General features: G+C 44.3%; 1 protein-coding gene across 5 annotated transcripts in view; it reads right to left on the reverse strand.

Annotated features, from left to right (window-relative positions):
- Window positions 1-14,512, reverse strand: part of LOC311127334 (SH2 domain-containing adapter protein F-like) — a 138,019-nt gene that overhangs the window by 101,656 nt on the left and 21,851 nt on the right. For all 5 annotated transcript variants that reach the window (XM_084159158.1, XM_084159156.1, XM_084159159.1 and 2 more), the window contains exon 2: window positions 12,940-13,081. In XM_084159158.1, the coding sequence (XP_084015284.1) occupies window positions 12,940-13,081 (142 nt within the window). The remainder of the gene's footprint in view (window positions 1-12,939; window positions 13,082-14,512) is intronic.

A 14,512-nucleotide genomic window follows, 5' to 3' on the forward strand; every position in this document is an offset into this window, starting at 1 on the left:
TTGACTGAGTAAAGTCACATTGTCTGTGAGAGGCATGCAGGCAGGCAGGCAGGCAGGCAGGCAGGCAGGCAGGCAGGCAGGCAGGCAGGCAGGCAGGGAGGGAGGGAGGGAGGGAGGGAGGGAGGGCGGGCAGGCAGGCAGGCAGGCAGGCAGGCAAGCAGGCAGGCAGGCAGGCAGGCAGGCAGGCAGGCAGGCAGGCAGGCAGGCAGGCAAGCAAGGCAGTGCAGGCAGGGAGGGAAGACAGGCATGCAGGCAGGCAGACAGACAGACAGACAGACAGACAGACAGACAGACAGACAGACAGACAGACAGACAGACAGACAGACAGACAGGCAGACAGGCAGACAGGCAGACAGGCAGACAGGCAGGGCAGGCTGATCAGCTGAGCTAACAGACAGAGGAGAGGCGACAGTAAATAGCAGGTGTAAATCCTGCCGGCTTCCGTCCTCTCCTCTCCTCTGCAGTGTTCTGACAGGGATTAATGGAGCCATTAATCTTAGAGAAGAAATTAATGACTTAAAAGTCCACCAACCTGCGCTGGAGTCGCTGCCCGCTGCCCATCCCGCCCCGCCCTGTCTCTGCCCACCCAGGCATGACGGATGGTCGCCCAGCCTGCCAACCCATCCATCTATCCCTGGCATAGTCTGCCTGCCTCACCAGCACAGCGGGGCCTCTGGCAATAGGCTACCCACCACTTCCTCTTCTCTACTCACATCCTGGTCTTACAGCTCAGCCAGCCCCAGTGTGTGAGTGTGTGTGTTGTGTGAGTGCGTGTGTGTGCGTGTCCTAACAGGCCAGTGTAAATTCACAGTGCCACCAGTACCTAGTCAGGGAGAGAGGCTGCTTTTAGACCCTGTGGACAGGGAGTGAAGGATAGGAGGAGGAGAGGGGGGAGGAGGGATGAGGGATGGAAGGTAGGGCCTGTAACCAGCCATCTGTGGTTTGGGGCTGTGGTAGAGAGAGGCCACATGATGCTAGGCTGCTGAGGGGGCATGCCTCTGGTAGGAGTGGCAAAGCACAGTTTGCAGTAGTCAGATGTAGCTTAACTCTCCCCAGCAGTAAGTGAAACCAGACACAGTAGTCCAAACTAGGGCTGTTAAGGTGACCGTATTACCACCACACCGGCGGTCACGAGTCATGACTACAGTCAAATCCACGTGACCATTTAGTCATGGTAAATACGCTTATTCAAGCTCTGATGCTGCTGATGGTCATTAGTAGCCTACCAAACTTGCTAACTGCCTGGTACTCAGCACGCTATTGTCCATATAATCACTCTGACATCAATGCAAATGTAATCGAAAATCAAATCAAACACTTCACGAGAGCCCATGAGCTTTCTATAGGCTAGGCCTACAATGTTTATTTCTCAACTTTCCTAATATTAAGCACATTGCTTCGCTTTACAACAGGAGTATAGCCTACCTGGCTGGCATGAAAATTAACCACGGGAAAAGCGTCCTTCTTTCGCTATTTAAGTGTATAGATGACATGTCTTTTTTTTCCCTGCCCCTGTTCGGAGACAGGTGCATGATAATGGCCCATTCTAAATCAAAACTAATTCCACACATATATGTAAAGACAAGATTACATTAAGAATAGTCTGGTGGATCACAATATTAAAAAAATATATATATATATTAGCCGCACTTGTGATTGATATGGCTTTTTTCCCCCGACTTTTTCGAATCATAGTCGCACACCTCATGTAGCCTAGCCCATAGGCCTATTTGTTTTTTTAATGTATTGATAAGGTTTGTATCACAACTAAAGTGGCCAAATAACTTCTTAAAATTAAGGACATCCACTTTGCAACCGGTGTAGAGCCTAACTGGCATACATAGGCGACGCGTGAGTTTCAAGTTTGGGGAAGATTATTTTCACCATAAAACTGCACCTTTATAATAAAGCATTACATGCATAATTGCATTTGCGGTCACTTTTGAGAATGGTGTTTTCCCGCTAATTGATTACATTTTGGAACATTTGCGCTTATAGCCTACTGCCGTGTGCGCATTGCTTCCCTTATAATGTGAAGAAATAACCTAATAGTTTATCAACATTTTAAGCTAAACATTCTGATCTGTTGCATCAGCCTCATTGCTTTTAAAAGGTTTTTTGATGCGAGTAGTTGTATTAATTTGGGATCTATCACTTCCCACAACAGTCCCAGACTATGTTTTGAATATTTATCTCGCACAGAAGGACAAGTTGACCAATAGAATAGGTAAACTTTTGTATTATGGGGGATAGTACATTGACATAGGCTATTGCTTTTGCTGTTCGTTAGGCCTACTCATCTTGTTGGCTGACGAAAAGTAAATGTGGACAGTTCTTCTAACATCTTCAATATGCGCCTCGGAATTCAATAATAAGGACGTGCGCAGTTGGTCCCCGATGTGTCTGTCTTCACTTGTAGCCTACTTCGGAGCTGAGATGCCAGTTAGAAGGACCCGATCACGTGACGGTCATTGGTTAATAAGAATTGAGATATCTGAGAGAGCCATGTGAGTGAGTGGTGCTTCAGAGCACGGTGATTAGCAGCTGGGAGAAGTTAATTATAATTATTATATTCAGCCCAAGGGCACAACGGCCACTGGCCGCAAAAGGCATGGATTTCTTTAGGGGGCATTACGGCCACACAAGGGGGATGCCGCCGGGAAATTCAAGGCATGATCAAGTGCTTGTCAAATTATGAATGAGAGACTGATGAAGTGTGTGCAGCAAAGCAGAGCTCATGCCTTTCATGTGACTGTCTTCAAATCATTAGACTATCATCATGCAGCCTTAGAATGTATTAAAAATCAAAACATATAGCACAACGTTTGTATCACAAGTAAAGTTGCATAAATAACTAAATTAAGCAGATAGGAGGACCTATTTCTTTGTTAACTGCTCAACACAGAATAGCCTCATGTGTGCACTCCCTCATAAATAGTTTGGAGAAAATATATTTTCTATTTTGATTCAGCTATGTTCAATTGTATTCTTCATACTATAAAATATTGCCACGGAATTCTAAGCAAATCTTATCTGCTATATGAACTAGTGTAGCCCACAGCCATATGGCATAGCCAAATCAGGGCCTAACATAAGGACAACTCAGAGTATGCTATTCTGTTCTTCTGAAATAGACTACATTTTCTTCATATCATGTTTCTTTAGACCTGTCAACAAAACAAAATAGATTTATGGTGATGGTGTAGGCTATATTACATAGATTTATTTGACTTTTTACAATGTAGATGTTCCAAAGATCGGCATCAGTGGGTTGCAGGCTATGCGTGGAAGCCAGAAGATGCTAAACGTGTTTATGTTAATTACCGGTCAATTACCGTGAGACCGGCAGTTATTTGCTTGACAATCACCGGCTGACAAAATGTAATGACTGCCACAGCCCTAGTCCACACCAACAGATCCACTCTAGGTGACATTACAGGACTTGCCTTTTGAACACATGCAGGTCCAACCATGGTATCTGGATTCAACGTAAATGCCATAGTGAATAAATGAGTGAACGGCTGTGTATAAAATCATAGAACAGCACATTGAGCCACCGACAGTAAGTGAGTGGGTGGGGCTGGGGGGTTAACGGGTTGCCTGCCAGCGCGAGACCTCTCATCAATAAGTCGCCAGTCCTTCTGCCTCGACACCGCTCTGCCCCCCACCTCCCGCCTCCCACGCTTCCCATTCCCTGGCCTTACTAAATTACCCCTCAGCACCAAGGCCACAGAACGGTGGACTACACAGACACAGCAGAAGTAACCCTTTCTACACTACAGGTCTAGTCTGAAACCAGGAAGAGAGAAAGCCTTGTATTTGTGACTGCTGTGTACTTTAAGTATCAGGGCCTCTGTACCGGCAAGACAATTATCCTGACAAGCTCTCAACATTATGCATGACACACATCAAAAGATAGCCATGTCAAACTCTGGAGGAGAGGACAATGACTAAATAACACCATGAAATCAGAAAACAAGGAGAAGCTCAAATCCCCATTTCGATCCAATCAGAACTCATCATAGTGCAAAGCTGAGAAAATCCACCTTTCAAGAGTTTACCACTGTCTGTACATGTCCAGGATATTCCTCAGGTTTCAGCTAGGACAAAACCAGCTTACGGGCCAAGAAATGTGCCGACACATGTACTAGCCTAGTTTCCCCCCATTTGAAAAAGCTATTGGAAACCACTCTTCATAGCGCTCTTCCTTTCTCTCCCCTGTAAGTGGCCCAATAAATAAAGCCACAGGTAGGGATCTACTGTGGTGAAACACCCAGCAATGTGCAGGTATCCCAGTTTGACATATTGCCATGCCAGCAATATCTCTGGCTGTAAAACAGTGCCCTCCTCCTCCATAGAGCTGAGTGGGTAGTAGTTACCCACGCCATAGTGTGTGTGTGTGTGTGTGTGTGTGTGTGTGTGTGTGTGTAGTGAGTAATTGGATTAATAACCCACAGCACATCTGGTAGGCACAGGATGCTCTAGTGCCAGCATTAGGAAACCTTTCCCAGCAGCACTGAGTGAGTGATTGAGCATGTTCCAGTTGGAGCTTTATTAGCAGTAGGCGAAAGCAGGAACTGACTCCCATGAGTCAGCTAGGATGGTGGAAAAAGCCAATGTTTCTGCTGTATGGGTTATTGCACAATGTCCACTAGATTACCAGGTGAGTATGACTGGGAAGTGAGGATGAAATGATCCGGACAAACTGAAAGACCCACTGTACAGTGAGGCTGCTTTGGTTGACACAGTGTGTCGTAAATTCACCACAGAGACTCAAACTATTTCACATGCGAGGGAATAGTTCTGCCATGTTCCCCAGGCCTGGGTGCTCTGTTTCCTGGCTTGGCCCTGGAGCAGCCCAGGGTTCAGTGTGGTGGTGCGTACAGGACACGGCTAACTATGTTTGCTCATCACAGCCCAGTCATGCCGGTTGTTTGCACAACGCCTCCCACACGCTGTGAGAAAGATCTCACATGGCTGGCAGATTGGGCTTGGAAGGATGGGCCCCTGTGTGTGTGTGTCTGCCCACACACTCAGGGAGTGTCACGTCTATTACTGGAGTCGTTGAGAAATGGCCTGAAGAGTACAGCCCTGCAGTATAGACCCAGCCCTCTCTGCCTGCATGGCCCTGACAGCAAGTCTCAACAAATACAACAATGTAACAGAGAGAAAAGGAGAGAGGAAAGGAGTGGAAAAGAGAGAATCCCGCAAAATATGATTCTTCAGTCTTCCGGCAGCCCCATCTGTAATTAGCTGGTGGTGGTGTTGGGGTACGTAAAGAATGGCCCAGCTGACAGCTTAGAACGCCTGTGTGTGTGTGCATGCGCGTGGGACTGTGGGGTCTGCTGCACGGACTGCCCATCCACACACACACACACACACACACACACACACACGTGCCCAACAAAAATAAGCGTGGCTGAACAGCAGCTGACAGCCTGGAAACACCAGCACATTCCAACCTGTCAATGTCTCAGAGAGCCACACACACACACAGAGCACATGCCTCTGCAGACGCAACACACTGCAAACACACAGAGGCAATGTGATACACAGTATCGCTACAGACTTCAGCAGGCCCTGCTATAAGCCAAGCCAGTGAAAACAGAGAGGAGATTATGGACCAGGCTTTACAGGTTAGTAAGTCGTGACATGCACCTCCAGCAGGTTCATAAATCAGATGGGCTGGGGGCACAGAGGGGGAGACTCCAGGGAGAGGGCTGGATTACACACACACACACACACCTCCTTCAGCCTAACCATTAGGTAAATCCCTCTGTAATAACCTACTCTTTATCCTAGGCCACACATGATACACCTCACACTGTGTGTGTGTGTGTGCGCGTGTGTTTTGCACGTGTGTTGCACAAGTCAAACATAAGGATTATGGCATTACAAATCCAGCAAACAAATATTTCTTATTAGCCCACTTCATAATTAGTCATCATCACCATTTTATCCAAAACCCATTTGAATCACAAACTAAAGACAATCTACTAAAACAAGGACTGTAATAATGTACACTCACTCATACAGTGGTTATAATAAACAAACAATCACTTGAGGCAAACAACAAATGACTTTGCTCAGTGTTTTAGGCTACGCAATTATCAATCTGATTCCTAAATGCTAAACAATGAACAATTCATGAGGCCATTAAATTAACCATTTTTATTGTCTCGCCTCTGTTGAAGACAATAGAGGTTAAAACTACTTTTCCTGCAGCAGAAGTCCAGACATTTAAAATAAGAGGCTTGACAAAGGGAGCCAGAGAAAGAGACTGCATATGAAGAAAAAGTTAAAATGAAAGCAGAGTTAAGTTCGCAATATAATGTAAAGGGCTTAGAGTTATCAAAGTATGTTTCTGCAGACACACTGAGCACAGGAACCAGGTCACAAGCTAGCATCAGAGGTGGCATGGAAACCACCACACGCTCATGGCCACCATTGTCTTCTTGGTGCGACAGTTTCCTGACCTTGTGGTTATAAGAAGGAACTGAAAAAGAACATTCAGAACAGTCTAGTGTTGGGCAAATCACGCCATAACAAACACATACTAGTAGAAGAGTTTAACAGGTATAATTGGAGATGGCAGAGTTTGTCAGTCGAGGCAATGATGAATCCGATGGTGAACTCAATGAGGCATATGAAAGCCATTCTGAATGGATGAGAATGGATGTACACATGAAGACCAGAACTGCAGAAAACCACCAAGTGGTGTCTACCACCCCAGGGAGAAGACGACTGTACAGACTGGCTGCTTTGTGTCTTGGGTTGATGTGTATCCTACAAGCTACTCTCAATATCACCCTGCGTCTCCTCTACAGAGACTCTTTAGAGACTAGCTACATCAACATGACCAACGTAAGTGACCAGTTACAGGCTGAGAGAGATGGTCTTCAGACAAAGCTCCCTGTGCTAGAATTGAACAACCTTGGATGGAGGCGTTTTAATTCCAGTTTGTACTACATCTCTACTGACAAGAAAAACTGGGAGGAGAGCCGACAGGACTGTCTGAGGAGAGGAGCAGACCTGGTGATCATAAACAGCAGAGAGGAACAAGTATTTGTCAACGGATTCTGGGAAGTCTGGATTGGTCTGACGGACAGAGATGAAGAGGGGGTCTGGAATTGGGTGGATGGCACACTGCTTACCACTGGGTACTGGGCGAGTGGACAGCCTAATAGTCATCTAGGACTGGACGAGGACTGTGCTGAGCAATGGCCCAACCCTTCTTCTGTAGAGAAAAGCTGGCATGATGCACCATGCAGCGAAGTGCATTTCTGGTCCTGTGAGAAATCGGCCTAGACGTAACTAAAACTTCAAACCCAACTAAAGTTAAACTCAAGTCATCTACTCTCGACCAGGACATCATTAACGAAGACATCAGTGCTAGTGCTTAATTACACAAATTAATAATGCAAATGAATTGTGCTTAAACATGCTCTGTCGGGTTCATTTATGGTAATGTTTATGTTCTCCTCTTGTAGTAATTTTGTGTCAAAACTGTCATTTTCAAGTTGAATTAATTAAATGTTGTATTACTGTATAACTCTGAGATGTATCTCAAACATTAAACTTTTCTTTAAAAGTTTGTTCATGTTCGTGTGGCTGTGAGTGTGTGGCTGTGAGTGTGTGGCTGTGAGTGTGTGGCTGTGAGTGTGTGGCTGTGAGTGTGTGCCTGTGAGTGTGTGTGGTGTGAGAAGAGACTCTGGGTTTGAGTGGTACAGACAAATTCAATCTATGGAGAAACCTGAGACTGCAGAGAGGCTGGTTTCGACAAGCAGAGAGAGAGAGAGGGGGAGGGGAGAAAGAGGGGGAGAGAGAGCAATAAACCAATACTAATAGAAATGAAACACAAGTCTGATTTATCACTGATCCAGTGTCTCTAATTAATTACATACACTTATATGAAACTACGATTCACACGCCTCTGAAGATTTAAACAATGACAGTTGCTTTTATGTGGAGGTAAGCCCAATGCACTTAAACAGTCTATATAAATGTGCTCGGTGTGAATTAAAAACGTGCTATGACAGAAAACCATAAATAGGATAGCTCCAGTTGTTGTTTTGGGTATTACAGCCAGACGATGCACATCAGTGAGTCCCAGTGCCACTGGACTGAGCCTGTACAGCATCACAGATACAACAGCTTCTCCTTAGTTAGCATTCACAGCAGAGCTGGGAGATGACAGAGAAAATCAGGCTCCGCTGTTGTTAACAATGCAGAGGGTCACACAGCCGTGGAAATACCTATTTCAGCCTGGACTAGGAGAGAGAGGGGGGACAATTTCTGACCAGGCCTCTCTCCAATAAATCCCTCCACTGGCATACTGCAGAGGTCTGGGCAGTGGCTCGCCTCCCTCTCCTTCCTCCTCTCTCACCACAGAATTGTAGGACGCTAGCCTGACAAATATGGTCAACACTGCCAGAGCCTTGGCAGGACATTGGTCAATCAGGGGGAACACAGTAATTACACTGTCCATAGACAGAATACAAGGAATGGGGCCAATACAGCCATTTCAACCATTCAGAGAATCCTGTGTGTGTGTGTGTGTGTAAGTGTGTAAATCAAAGTGTACTATTTGACACTTGCTTGATGAAACAATCAGAGTGAATCCGTCCTTCAGTGCTCTGCTAGTTTACTGTGGTTATCAACAGGATGGCAGAAGTGGGTTGAATAAATCCACAAAACAGCACCATTTCAAACGCTCCCTGACAGCTCAGTCAAAAACAACTAGAATTGGCAATCAATAGAATAAACTACAAGGAACATGCCAGAGTCTCTGAATACAGCAGAAATAGACATCACTGACAGGAAAACTGTATGATCCTTACAGACTGGGAGCTGTATTACTCATGGCTGATATTTAAGTGTTGGATTAGTAAATGTACGTTAAAAGGATCTCCGATCTGATGCAGATCTAATGATGTACACAGACATGAGCTATACACTGAGGACATTCATAAAGATATTTACTGATGTAAAGTTTATTCATGTTGTGTTATTTTGTCTTACAATGTGATTGCGTGATTACTGTGTGATTGCTCGCAATCCACATTCCTATCAACCTCGTTGATTGGCAATAAAGGTTTCTGATTCAAATGCAACAAAAAAGTGCTCTATAGCAGAACCCTGTCAGGGTTATGACCCTGTTTCATTACGGTCCTCTAAGCTTCATCCACATGGGTAGGAAAGACCATAAACCAGAAGTCTCTGGTCATATTAAACCTTAATATTCAGCAGTGAGAAAAGACCAGGGTTGAAGGTCAAACCAGTGAAACTGATGAAGACAAGAGGTTGTCAGGAGGGTCATTAAGTCCTAGCTTGTCGTCAAGGTATGGAGCAGAGGAGAGGAGTTATGGCGACAGTAAAGTGGTTCTGCCATTACACTGGGGAGAGAGGGCGGGTGAGGGGAGAGGGGGAAGAAGATGGAACCCAATATAAGAGAGGTCATGACCTTCTAATCTCCTGAGCCCTGACATCCCCAATGGAACAGACCACTGGTGACTGGTCCAAAGCTCCTGAATGTTCATTTAGTGAGGGAATACGCTAACTGCAAGATTCTCCTTTAAATATCTTGGATTTCTGTGCTTGTTTTCTTCATACTTTGTTCTTTGTTGACTGCATAAACATGTTCATTTTGACAAAGTTGTGGTGAGTAGGGTTTTGCTGAATCCTAGTGTTAGCAGAGCTATTCTTGTCTCAAATCCATGTCTTTCTTCACAGCAGTACTGTTGTCACCGAACATGACTAGCTCAAAGAGGCCGGTCTTTCCTGAAGATGTATTTAACTGTGGAGGTTGTTTTCACATTACCCATCTGCTAGTAGAATGTATTCTCTGTCCATTTGAGAGCAAAACAACTGCTTTCAATTGTATTTCTGATACCCAGCTCTCATGTAGCATGCCATGTGGTCATCTGACCAGGTTAATTAGTGGCAAGCCAACAAACATATGGTCAAGTGACATAATAATTAATTGTCAACAAAGAAGCAGATTCCATATGCAGACATAATGAAGGTGTAGTGTATTAAGATTATGACTTTGTTAATGTTTCTAAGTGGAACCTGAGAGGATGTCAGAAGCAGGTGGGGACTTCCCGATCCCATATTCTAAAAAAGGATTTTGTGAATAAATCAGTGGAAAAGGTTTTAAAAGTTAGGAGAAAAGATTAGATTAAAAAAGTTAGGAGAACTAGGGTTGAAGGAACTCTAGGACAGTAAGCGAAGTTTCAATGTTAGTAGGAAGAGAGTGACACTAGTGGTGATAGATGGAAATACAATTAAGGAGTTCAAAGTCTTAGGGAAAATAGATGAAGTAACAACAAGGACATCAACACTTCAGTCTATTATAACAACAGTGAGGAGCAATTTAACTCTTTCAACATTGATAGTTATTAAAGCCATAAATATATCACATTTGATTACAAGGGAGCCAATAGCTCCAGCACCAATTTTAGAGGAATTTTATAGTCTGGGAAGCCTACCATTGGAGAATAAGTCTAAGAGAGAAGTGGGGATTTTTCCATGGTATGGTGTAGAATTTGGGAAGATCATATTGATAATATTACCTATACTTTGATTCCAGATAGTTCAGATAATATCACTAGTGTTATAGATGCATTGAAGAATATAAGGGATGCATTTGGTAGATCTGAAGGAGCTGGATGGTCAGTGAAGTCTTGGTTGCAAGATTAGTTAGGCCCAGTGGGAGCAGTGATGGTTCAGATTTTAATAGCAGCTTTGATAGCACTGTGTGTGATGTTTTTCTTTTGTAATTTGTTACTGACCTTTGAGAAAGCTATGATATTGAGATGGGTTGGAGTAGTGATGCCTGGAGACAACACTCAGATGCCGTTGTTGACTGTTCCTGATCTGGATGAAGATGGACAAGTGGGACTGGATGGAGTATTGATGGATAAATATCCTTTTTGATTATTTGATCATTTTTCATTTTTTTTTTTCAATATTAGTGTGATTTTAGTATGATGTTATGAATCAAAGGGGGGAAATAGGATAATGTGATTCATATATCATTTTATATCATTTTTTATATTCTTAGTTGATATTGATGTTTTAATTTGAAAGTGTTGTTTTGCAAAAGATACTGTTTGGTCTTTTCTTTTCTTCCAGAAGCATTTGGGGGAATATGTAGAGATTGAAATACTCAAACAAGGACAATATGAAGGGACAATATGAAAGGAGAATATGAAGGGACTGGAGGAGATGGAACAAGGAAGGTGTGGAAATGTTCCAATTCCATCATCGAAGATGCATTGGAAGTCGAGACTGCTGGGGAGATTAAGTGTAGTGGACTACATTCCAGTGTCTGCAATGAAATATAGACATATTTGCATGTGTAATACAAAATTTGTGTCATATTCTTTCTGTATTAATTTTTGTAGAATGATATTTGATGTTATTGAATACATGTGGGGATCTTAGATGTTTTTGTTTATTTCGTGAATGCTTAGGGACAGGGAGTCTAGGCAGGGATAGAGATCCACTGTAGGGTCCGATGGGTCGACCAGCCTTAGTGTGGACATTTTTTGGATAGTATTTTGTTTGCTGGGGCTTTCATGTGTATTTAATTGCATCATAGTTTCAAATGCATTGATAAAGATTTATGAATTGATCTGGAGTACCTAGGTGGTTGCCTGGGGCAGAGGGGCCGTGAGATAATTTTACTGTCTTGATTGATGGATGGATATTTGGAAAGAAGGCTGCCAGACAGGTTTTTCGCTCTCACACTCCATAAAGATTTGTTCATATTTCATAGTAATGTATTCACACTCCATAAAGATTTGTTCATATTTCATAGTAATGTATTCACACTTCATAAAGATTTGTTCATATTTCATAGAAAGGTATTTGCACTGCAGAGGAAATTTTTTTTGGTTTATTGTTAAAGATACTCAATAAGATAAATTGTTACTTGTCATAATCCTATTCTTTTTGTTTTCGAGACTTTTAGTTAGTCTCGAAGGGGGGAATGTAGTGTATTAAGATTATGACTTTGTTAATGTTTCTAAGTGGAACCTGAGAGGATGTTTATTTAGTGCCAGAGGGAATTGTTTTAGTGTGACGCCACATAGAACAGAGGGAGTGTGTGTTGTAAACAGGGGATTGGACAGTAGAGGGAGCCACCCATATTTTTATATATCTTATAAGTATAGGCTAGAGACAAAAATCGGCAGAGCAGACATTGTAATTTGGAGGACACTGCTCTCCGGGTGATCATGACATCCGTAAACTTATGCTGAAATCTTGTGATATGAATAAAACTTATGATCAAAGTTCAGTATGGGCGGACTCCTTTGTTTAACAGCAATGATTAGCAACATTGACTCGACACTACAAAGGCTAAGATGCATTACTAGACATGTAACCTGTAATTCCACAGAGAGGCTGAGGCTGAATGGAAGGCTAATCCAAGATACCAGAGAGAGTTGACCAACAAAAACGCCACACTGAACCCAACCAGAGATTAGTTAGTAAGAGGTAGCGGGTAGCATTGCTTTGCCATGCTTGCTTTGCTATGCTTTGATTTGCTTCACTTTGCTCTGCTCTGCCTTGCATGTTACCTCAGAGTGACGCCTCTGCCCTCGGGCTCAGCTGGCTCCGGCTGACACCACCCGGTTAGGGCCCCCACCCAGGGTTACGGGAAAATTTAGGGTAGACTGGGCTCTCAAACTCTGGCGGGCAGGCAGTCACTCCAATTACAAAGCCACAAGTCCTCAACGGCTGACCAGGCGGATACAGGAGTCCCATCTCCCAAACGTCTGGAAAGGCGGATGAAGGCGGTAACTGATAACTGACAAAATTGTATACACTCACTACTCACTCTGGACAACAGCGTCTGCTAAATGACTAAAATGTCAAATGTAATGTGCTGGGGATTTGAAGACCCCAGGAGAGAACAGAGTATTGATCTACCTGCCATCATCTTCTGGGCCTCATAGGGCTCCATGTAGCCATCGTTCTCTGTGCTGGCCTGGGTCACCTTCTCTGTGTTGGCCTGGGTCCCCCCGTCCTGCTCTGCATCAAATGGGTCTGCATAGTCATCCAGGATAATGAGCTGGAGAGAGGGAAGGAGAAGGGGATGAGAGTAGGTGAGAAAAGATTAGAATACATTTTGCTGCTCTGTTTAACACCACAACACATTCCGGAGTTACAGGGAGTTACATTGCAGAGGCAGGAGACGAGGAGACAATGTAAATGGAACCTTACATGCTGACCAGACCGTGCGTGCGTGCGTCAGCGTGCGCCATCACGCGCATGTTGATTTTTTCCTCCCACACCAGACACGATCAGGATACGTAGGTTGAAATATCAAAACGAACTCTGAACCAACTATATTAACTCGCCTGGCCACGCAGACGAGCAGTGTGGGTGCAATGATTGAATAACATGTATGTGTACATTTATTTCGCAACGCTCGCGCACGTGATGCGTCCGGTCAGCATGTTAGGAGAGGGAGAGGAGGTGAGGTGACAGTATTAGTGATAGTACCAGTCTGGCCTCTGCAGGAACATGCGATCGCCACACGTCACAACACCCAGACAGAAGATGAGAGAGAGAGAGAGAGAGACATAAATAACAGTCTCTTCCTCCGTGTGCCTCAGTACCACCATCTCCTCTTTAGACTTAGTACGCCCTGCTACTGCTACGTGTAATTATACCGTGGCATTCTGGCAGTGGCTGCTTTTCAAAGAGCAGGGAGAAAAAGAGAACTGGTAAACTGTCTTAAAGAGAAACAATTCTGCAGATTTACAGGGAGTTGGCAGCGAGCCATGGCTAATTGCAGTCTTGCTCTCTTTACTAAGAATTTCTTGCAGAAGCTGGCAATTAAGTGGACATCCTGTCCTGAGCCCCAGAAATACAGCCAACTCTTAGGGTATCAGAATTACTGTCCACACACAGTCACAGCATCTCTGGCCAGAGCAATTTCCTGAGGCCCACGAAAACTGCTCCCCCTTCACACAGAATGTTTTCATATAAAAAAGTAAAAGATCTAAAGTTGAAGGAGAAGACCTCTCTCTCCCATCTGCCATGTTGGACAGGGACTCCAAAGAAAGAGGCTCACCAGAGAGGGTTTGGACCAGAGAGGGATTGGACCAGAGAGGGTTTGGACCAAGGAGGGTTTGGACCAAGGAGGGTTTGGACCAGAGGGGTGTTGGACTGCCTACTACCAGTACCAGGCAGTGAACATACAAGGCTGATCTTCAGTTGGGACTCCAGAGAATCAATAGTGGTGCCAGTCTGTTCACCCAGCGGGCAGACAGACGGACTGGAGGAGTGGGGGTGGCTGGGTCCAAAATCTGGGAAACAACTCAATGGAGACCTACCCTGATTAAGTCGACACACACACACAAAATGTGCAGACAAGCATACTGTATACTGACAAGCACACACAGGACACATTTTCACAGACAATCACACACATGCAGTCAAGCACACACACACACGCAGACACACACACACACAGGAAAGGAGTCGGTTGGCACTA

The sequence above is a fragment of the Coregonus lavaretus genome (genome assembly GCF_964263955.1).
Source record: "Coregonus lavaretus genome assembly, chromosome: 4".
Lineage (NCBI taxonomy): Eukaryota > Metazoa > Chordata > Actinopteri > Salmoniformes > Salmonidae > Coregonus > Coregonus lavaretus.